Source organism: Panicum virgatum, chromosome 9K, assembly GCF_016808335.1.
Source record: "Panicum virgatum strain AP13 chromosome 9K, P.virgatum_v5, whole genome shotgun sequence".
Lineage (NCBI taxonomy): Eukaryota > Viridiplantae > Streptophyta > Magnoliopsida > Poales > Poaceae > Panicum > Panicum virgatum.
In genome coordinates, this window is record NC_053144.1 from 6,767,272 (window position 1) to 6,776,265 (window position 8,994).

At 51.3% G+C, this 8,994-nt stretch overlaps 1 protein-coding gene across 1 annotated transcript; it reads right to left on the bottom strand.

The window, feature by feature from the left end:
- Window positions 1–267: 267 nt before the first annotated feature.
- On the bottom strand, window positions 268–2,112 carry LOC120649713 (UDP-glycosyltransferase 83A1-like). Its single transcript, XM_039926581.1, has 3 exons — window positions 1,532–2,112; window positions 883–1,421; window positions 268–788 (listed from the first exon to the last, which is right to left on the bottom strand). The coding sequence occupies exons 1-3, from the start codon at window positions 2,016–2,018 to the stop codon at window positions 441–443; spliced, it is 1,374 nt and encodes a 457-aa protein (XP_039782515.1). The 5' UTR covers window positions 2,019–2,112; the 3' UTR covers window positions 268–440.
- Window positions 2,113–8,994: the final 6,882 nt, after the last annotated feature.

Consider the following 8,994-nt stretch of genomic DNA (forward strand, 5'->3'; position numbering starts at 1 on the left):
CGAAGTGGAACCGAAATTCTCGATTTGGGTTCGGTTCGGCTCTAGTTCTTGGTTTTTTCGATTCAGTCCTCGGTTCTCTATTATATTTGCCCAGGGCTACTCAAAGCCGCCACTCCTATCTAACTTACAAGTCACATAGGAGCCCCTTTCGTCCTCTCTCGTGCCTCACTGCCCCAGAAAGCACGAAAGCACGAGAGGTGCAAGAAACTTGTTGGACCGGGCCAATGTTAAACTTGGAAACAATAACAAGCTGCCGAAATGGCGAGGGAAGAAATTTATAGCTGCAACCCTGCATTTTCTTTTAACTTTTCCTTTCTTGAAAGGAAGGTACATGTTTTTTTTATCTGATAGATTTTCAATCTATTTATGCAAGTGTACACAATCGACTAGCTGAGGTACCCCACGAGTTTACATGCACGATCTCGTGCATCATATCGTTTTCATTCACTTAGCAGGTTCACAAACTTGTTGAAGTTCTCGCACGACGATCCACTTCCTCTGATGCACCGGCGAGAAGCATCCATGAAGACCCGAGCCCTCTCCCTGATGTCGCCGTCGCCGAGGACCTGCTCCACCTTGCTCCTCAGCTCCTCCTTGGTCACGATGCCGTCCGCGTTGGGCGACACTGCCAGACCGGTCCGCCACACGTTGGTGATGTAGCTCCGGTCTATGAACTGGTCGGTGAAGTAGGGCCAACACAGGAACGGCACCCCGTTCCTCACGCCCTCCATGGTTGAGTTCCACCCGCAGTGCGACACGAAGCACGCCACCGCGCGGTGCGCCAGGACCTGTCAGAATGAGAAACAGAGCAGTCCGTCACGCACACCGTCGTCGACCGTTGCCAATGCAAGCTGATTTCTTTCTAGCAGCAGCTCCAGTGACCTGCTGCTGGGGGCACCAGCTGACGATCATGCCCGTGCCGGCGACGCGTTGCCGGAACTCGGCGAACCACGACTCGCTCAGGCCGGCGGCGAAGTCCGGCCGCACCACCCACAGGAACGGCCGGCCGGCGAGCTCGAGCCCCTCGGCGAGCTCCTCGAACTGGCGCGGGTCGAAGATGGCCATGCTGCCGAAGGCCACGTACACGACGGACCGGTCCGGCCGCGCGTCCAGCCACTTGACGCACCGCTCGTCCTCCGGCAGGAAGTGGCCCACCGGCTTCTTGAGCTCCCGGTCGGCGACCAGCGGGCCGATGGGCAGGAATTCAGGGTACAGCTTGAACGCGCCGACCTCGGCCTCGTCGAACGAGTTGCAGACGACCACCTCGGCGAGGCTCTTGAGCTTGGCGAACCGTAGGATCAGCTCGAGCATGGCCGGTGGCCCTACCGGCGTGCCCGTCCCGTCCAGCCACGGCATCCGCGATGTCTGGATCGCCGGCATCCCGGGGGCGAGCTGGAACGTCTCGTCCCGCTCTGCCCAACCTGCCGGCACGCGAACGTGTCGTGTTCCCGTGGTTACTAAGGATGCACTCGATCGACAAAAAAAAAAACACGAGACGAGTCGCCAGATTTCGCGTCCGTTCTGCACTTACCCTCGACGTTGATGAGTCCTTCCTCTATCAGCTTGGAGGCGTTCCGCATGATTGCTAAGCACGCCGCCGACGCCGTCCAGAACGAGGCGACCCTGATGCCGAGCTTCTTGGCGACCTCGAAGCAGGGACTCATGACCATGTCGCCGACGAGCCAGTTCACCTTGGGCCTCCCGGCCGCCTCCATCTCGGTGACAAGCCGCTCCAGGTGCCCCGGCACGTGCCAGGAGCAGGCGTCCAGGAGCTTGCCGAGGTTCCTGCGGTCGTCGTCGTCGGCCAGCCCGTCAGGGATGGATGCGAGGTGGATGCCGCCCAGCGCTGTGGCGCCGCCCGCCGGCTGCAGCGCGCCGAGCACCCGCGAGTGATCCGCTTCAGTGTTGACGAAGGTGACCTCGAAGCCGTGGTCGACCAGGCGGTGGGAGAGCTTCATGAACGGGGTGACGTGGCCCTGCGCCGGGAATGGCAGCACCAGGATGTGACCCTTGGCCATGGTGCTCTCTCGCGCGGTTGCAGAGGAGCAGTGTCGGTGTGGCGCCTGACGAGGCCGCGAGGATTAGTTGCTTGTGCTGGATGTCAGATGTCACTTCCACAATTAATGGCTTGCAGTGCACCATCCTTGAGGAGTAGCTTTATAGTAAATTAGTAGCTGCGCGTGAAAATATCCCTAGTGTTCGTGCTAACCTGGATTGCACACCCATACTTCTTTAATTTCGTTGTGACGCAGGCAGGGCAAATGATTTCCACTACTACAAAAACAAATTAACTGAGACGTTTTGAAAAGACCTCGGAGGTGGGCATATTAAAAAAACCATCTCGGTTAATGTCTATGATTAACCGAGACGCTCATTTTTTATTAATCGAGGCAGTTTAAAAAAATCACCTCGCAAAATCGATTAACCGAGGCGGTCACCATTAACATGACCGCCTCGGTTAATAATTCTATTTTCGGAGGCGGGCCTCTTAAAATGATCCGCCTCGATTAATAGATAAGCCCAAACAAAACCCAAATAAGCCCAATTAGTAGGAAGCAGTGTATAAAGAAATAAAACCCTAGCTCTCGCTTCACTCCCTATCCCTCACAGCCGCACCCCCCATCCCGCTGGCCCTCCATGCCCGTCGGCCCTCCACTCGGTCGTCGCCTCCCTCCCCTTGCTTCCCCTCCCCTCCCCTCCACCTCCCCTCCCCTCCATTCCCTCCTCCCCGCTGGTCCTCCTCCTTCCCTCCACCTCTCCAGCAGCACGGCGGCGGGCGAAGAACGACGCAGGCGGCGTCCACCAGGGCCATCTCCACTCCCAGATCTCAGGGCCGCAGAGGCCATGCAGGTGACCGGCGCGCGCGGGACGAGTGTGGCGGAGGCCAGCTAGGGAAGTGGGCGGGCCCAGTAGGGCGACGGCGCTCTCCCTCCCTCCGGCGCTCCACCCTCCCTCCCTCGCAGATCCGGCGGCCTCCTCCCCAGCCTCTCTCTGCGGCGACAAGATCCAGCGCGAGGAGCCGCTACGGCGACCGACCATCTCATCGCGGTGGATCCAGGTGGCCATCTCGGCGCGGCGTATCCAGGTGGCCTACGACCCTCAGACCGGCCATCTCGGCACGGTGGATCCAGGTGGCGGCGGCCGGCGAGGGAAGCGGGCGGGACCAGCGGGGCTCCGGCGCTCCACCCTTCCTTCCTCGCAGATCCGGCAGCCTCCTCCCCAGCCTCCCTCCGCGGCGACGAGATCCGGCGCAAGGAGCCGCTACGGCAACCGGATCCGGCGCCTACGACCCTCAGACCGGCCATCTTGGCGCGGTGGGCGGCGGCGCGGCGGATCCAGGTCGAGGGCACACGCCGGGGCGGATCCAGGCCGGGGCGGCGGCGGGCTCCCTCCTCCCGGATGGGCTTGGCGGGCCTCGTCGATGGGCTCAGCGGGCCCATTGGCGGGCTTGCTGGATTTTTTTATTATTTTCTTAACCGAGGCGGGCATTTGGTCCACCTCCGTAAATCGTTGATTTACGGTGACTTTGTGCCCGAGGCGGACGGGCTTGCCCACCTCGAAAAATTAATTTTGACCGCCTCGGAAAAAGAATTTTGTAGTAGTGTTCTTTTCAGAACAAACATGGTTACATGATATGCAAACAGTCAAAAATGGTGAATACATATGGGACTACGCTGACCAACATTGTTTATTTTTTTTCTTTTCCTCATTTGCTTCTATTCTTACGCAATTACTCGTATACATACTTTCTTATCTTTACCCCTAGGGATAGACGGATATCTTGTGTTCCCGTTGTCTAAATTTAGGGGTTAATTTAGGTCATTTTTTATAATGGTACATGTAGGTAAACCTTTTTAGCGGCTGAAGCGGGTAATCCAACACAAATTTAGGTGGTTAGTATATATTTATTGTACATGATATGGTTGGGTGATGTAGAAGATGATCGAGAGTGGACGTACTAATACAATGTGTCACATGTTAAATAGGATGTGACACTCAAATGCAAGGGTATTTTTTTAATCCATGCACGTGAATCACTTGATAAGGACATGAAGGGGATCGGAGAGGGAGCCTTCAATCAGGATGTGACCCTCCAACTCCTGATCTTAGTATCTTACCATCTTAATTAATCAGTCCTCATTGGTTTTAATTATGTTCGGCTGGGAAGGCTTTCTTGTATGTTAGTTTAAGATTTCTGACTCAACTGGTCCATCGAAGTCTAAGCTGCCACGCCACACTGTCTACTGATGGGCATCATATATCTCTCCTCTAGCTTCTACTCCCTCCGTTTCATAATAAGTGCACATCTCACATTTCGAGGAGTCAACAAATATTAAGTTTGACTATATTTATAAAAAGTAATATTAACATTTATATCTCTAAACAAGTTTTGTTATAAAAATACATGACATAATTAATCTAATGATATTTATTTAGTACCATAATAATTAATATTTATATAATATATATTTGGTCAAACTTAAAAGTGTTTGACTCGTTGAAGTGCGAGATGAGTATTTATTTTGGGACGGAAGGAGTACCTAGCTGTTCTGTGTTCTTCTCATGCATGGAAAACAAAACAAAACGATCAGGTCGTACTGCCAGCGTGGGTTCGGCTGAGAAAAGAAAATATACGAAATTATTTTTCTCAAATACATAGGAGAGCTGCACATTTTTATATTAAGAAGAACTAGTAAGATAGCCCACGCAAATAGTGTGGATAGCTAGTCACTAGAAAGCCTATGGCTTTGCCGCGCGACGCTCGTATCACGCATCATAGTATTATAGTTGATGTGAACATTAGTTGATGCACCTAGTATATATTATTGCTATTTTATTGTCACGATGCTATTGTTTAAGTAGTATTGCTATGTAGTAAAGTTGTAGATTTTAGATGGAAAACGATGAATACACTTACCAAAAGGAAAACTTGCTAAGTTTGGCTCTAGCTATCAGCTCTTATTAAAAAAAGAACTGCGAAACTTGTGCTAATCCATTTCCTAAGCCAACAAGCAGAGTATCAGCTCTCTCTCCCTCTCCATCGGTGGACACAGCAAACACACGTGCACCCACACGGCATCTCTCCAGCTAACTAATAGTATTTTCTCTCACATCAAAACAGCACCAGCCACCAGCCAGCCAGCAGTAATTTTTTTCTCACAACAAACCAGTACCAGCCGTAGCCAGTGTAACACCCCTGTGTTAATTGTGCTCGCTAATCCCGGATTTAATCGCTAATCATGGCTTAAACACGTTATTAGCGTTAATCGTGTTCGCTTAGTAAACATTGTTTTAGCTGTGTTCGTCTATGTTTTTCTCCTTGATCCGAGCCTCAAATCAACTTTCGCCAAAAACGAAAGTTGTAGATCATCTTTTTATCTACAACTTCTATTTTGACCAAATTTCAAGTTCTTCTATGAAATTTGGAGTTTCAACTGGTCAAAATCGGTTCAAAACTTTTCAAACGCGGCACTGTTCTTCTCCTGTGCGTTACTGTGCTCGTACGCGAGCCCATCCCGCGACCGACCGACGGCGACTCCACGCGTCGGCCGGCGGCGATCCTCGCTCTCCGCGCAGACGCGCTGCGCGTCCCTATCCCTTCTCGAGGCCACGTCGCCCTTATCCATCCCTTGCCTCTCCTTCTTCCAGCTCGAGTCGAGCTGCCGCCGCGCAGAGCACGAGCAAGCCGCCGCTGAGCCTTGCGCCGGCCAACCTTCGCCGCCGCAGCTCGATTCTTCGCGCCCCAACCTCCCTAGCCTCACCTCAAAGATCCACCACCCCTCCTCGAGCTCGGTTGAGCCCTCCGACGGCCGAATCAGGCATCCCCGCCGCGGCCGCCATTGCCAACCTCGACGAGCTCCGCCCCTCTCCGTCGACGACCCCCTTCCGGCCCTCCTTCGCCCAAATCACGCCCACGGTGAGCTCGGTCGCGACCTCCTCTCCCTCCCCGACCTCTTCTCCGCTCGAATCCGGCGCCGCAGCCGCCGGAGCGTCGCCGCGCCGCCGTGGCCGCCTTGCGCCGCCGCGGGCTGCTCCTGCACGTGCTCGCCTTGCGCCGCCACGGGCCGCCGCGCGCGCGCCCCTCTGCGCCTCCTCGCGGCCCCTGCTCCGCCCTGCGCCAGTCCCGCCGGGAAGCCCTGGCTGCGGCCGGGCCAGACCCCGCCGCCGGCGAGCCGCGGGCCGGCGGGGGTTGCGCCGCTGCGCCGGCCGGAGCGCTGGCCCGCGCGTGCGAGCGAAGCAGAGGAGGGGGACTGGGAGCTGGGACGGCGCCCACTTACATGTGGGGCCCGGCTGTCAGTCCCCCCTTTGGTTTTTTTGTTTTTTTTATTTCAAAAAATTATTATTTCGGCTGATATTTCATAAATGCATAATAAAATGCAGAAAAATGATAAAAATGCAAAATAAATTTTGTTAGGTTTCTAAAAGTGAGATCTTCAGAAGAAAAATACTTGTGCATGGGAAATGTCACTTTTGCCCCTGCTAAAAATCCGGGTTGTGTTTAAGCTAGTTTAATTAATACCGTTTGTTCTATTGCTCTAAAAATTATGAAATTTATTCAGTAGATTACTCTTTGTATGTGTAGTCCACTGAAAAAAATTTATTTGCATGGCCTATGTGCTTGTTTGTGGATATGCTAGTGTTTGATTTCCTTTTCTAGGGCTAAAAGAAATGTTTTTCTATATCAATAAATGTTGGTAATTTATTTATTCACTCCTTATCAGTAGTTTTTCATGATAGAAAGGTTGTGCTACTAGATCCTTGCAGCTTGTTAAGTTTTGTGTTTAGCTAGTTCCTAGCTTTCTTAAAGCAAGTTTAGTAGTGTTGTTGAAAGGAAACACTTTAGGCTAAGCTAGGTTGGAAACTGAACCCTCCTAGTGGCGCCATGTCTTTCTTTTTGCTCGGTTCTCTTTAATTGCTAGATAAATGATTGCCAGTCAGGTCTCTCTTTTAACTGCATTGCATTGCATCGTTTTGAAATGCATCACATCTTGAGCACTCATGCGTCGCACTATGTCCTAACTGTTGCATGGCATTCTTTTTCATACGTGTAGATGCCGCGAACGAAGTCGCCTACGAGCTGATCGCCGAGCCGATCCAGGAGACGCAAGCGGGAGAGCAGTAGGAGGACGCAGTTGAGCCCACTTCCGACGAAGTTGCTAACCCCGCTGACCTGCAAGGCAAGCCCCGGAGCATAACCCATAAATTCAGTATAGTAATGTTTAATTAAGTATTTGTGCATTTATGTTCTAGGAGTTGTATGGAACCCTAGTATGCATGTTTCCCTAGGTACCCGGGAGTCAATACTAGTATGCAGATGTCGATAGAAATGCTCTGCTAAGTAGGATCTCGGTAGAAGTCGAGTGATTCTTGTCGCTAGCGAGATTTAAGATAGTGTTACTTATGGCAATGTGGTTGAGAGTGAATCAATGAGGAAAAGAATTGAAGACCGGGCGGAGATGAAAAGGGTTCTGGATATAAAATGGATGGAATATAGCCTCCGCTGTGTCGATTAAGGACCGTACCATTGTTGGCATTGTTGATCGAGGATTGAACAGTACTAACGACATGCCGGAAGTAGGAGGTAGTCAAAACCGGTAAGCTGTGTACCGCTTTACAACGATAGTTTGAATTCCGACCTACTACGCTGGGCGTGGGAGTTGGCGGGTGTTGGATAGGATACCGCCTTCGGGTTCTCTGGGAGTTCACCGGGAGGGGCCCATCACCTGGGTTTTAGCAGGTGTGGTTCAGATGTCGTGGTAATGATGGAAACTATTGACGCGCGTGGCCCGACAGGGCTTACATGTGTCGTGTTGGCTAGGTCCACCTTGCAAGGTTAAATCGGATCGATTCGCCATGACTCGCGGATATGAGAGCCTTGGTCACTGTGTCACATCGTAGTAAGAAAGGGGAATGAGAACGGCATGGAAAAGGTTGGTTTGTGAGTTACCAAAGGATAATCCGATCCACCATGTGTGCTCTAGATACTTAAGCGAATTTAGTTAATACTCGCTATACTAAATGGAGCTAAAATATTGAAAGTAAGGATTCACTGCTAGCAGCCTTTCTGCAAAAGAACTCCAGAGCCAAAAAGATTGCATGTCTAGGTAATGGGCTAAGTATACCCAGAGGCGGGTAAGCCTTGCTGAGTATTAGTATACTCAGGGTTGTTGTTGTAACCCTCCTAAGCAGGTTGCGTCCCCGTTGACTTCGAGGAGGTCTGTGCGTCCTGGATTGGACAACCACTTCCTCCTGGGTGGACCGTCGAGTGGGCCCCGTCTTCCCCGTGAAGATTGGGCAGGTTGGCATCACATCGGTGGGCAAGATGTGGAGCTCACCCTGTATCGTCGTCGTGGTTATCGTATTGTATTTCAAACTCGGTTTTAAAATTCTGCTGTGTTTTTGAACTCTGTCGTCTGTACTTAAAGCTTTTATGTAAATCCTGTGTTGTAAATTAATTTTAAGATTTATGTATGCTTGTATCACCTGTGCTCGTCTTTGTACGGGTCTACTAGTGCAATTGTGATCCTGGAGTACAGTAGTTTAATCGGGATTTACCCGACAGCCTGTCAGATTACACCGTTTTAAGTGCACAGTAACTTGATTAAGTATTAAGATGATGGTTAGTGCATTTAAGCCGGTTTAATTTGGGCAGTGCTGCTACAGCTGGCATCGGAGCTATAAATTGCACTGGGGTGATTACTGGCGTGCTTAATTAAGTTAACTCTTACCTTGCAACGATTTCGGGTTTTTCGAAAAGTTGACGCTAGATGCGCTAAGGAATAGAATAGATAGTTCGTATGCCCTAAGTATGTTACATAAGTTAGGTGGCATGTAAGTATCTATTTTATTCCAGCACTTCCAGCTTTTACTTTTTGTTAAACCTTACTTCGGTAACGACGCACCTACGCTAAGGTAAGCAAGGTAAGCATTCTTGGTAGTCCTTTAGAATAGCCCACATGTTTCATATGTGCGCGGGTCCCATATGATGAGCAT

What these genes read in the sequence shown, in the direction of transcription:
- LOC120649713 (XM_039926581.1), bottom strand. Translation starts at nt 2,018, where the DNA reads ATGGCCAAGGGTCACATCCTGGTGCTGCCATTCCCGGCGCAGGGCCAC. An exon ending in AGGACTCATCAACGTCGAGG is followed by an intron (nt 1,422 to 1,531) that starts GTAAGTGCAGAA and finishes GCGTGCCGGCAG; the next exon opens with GTTGGGCAGAGCGGGACGAG. An exon ending in GCTGGTGCCCCCAGCAGCAG is followed by an intron (nt 789 to 882) that starts GTCACTGGAGCT and finishes TCATTCTGACAG; the next exon opens with GTCCTGGCGCACCGCGCGGT.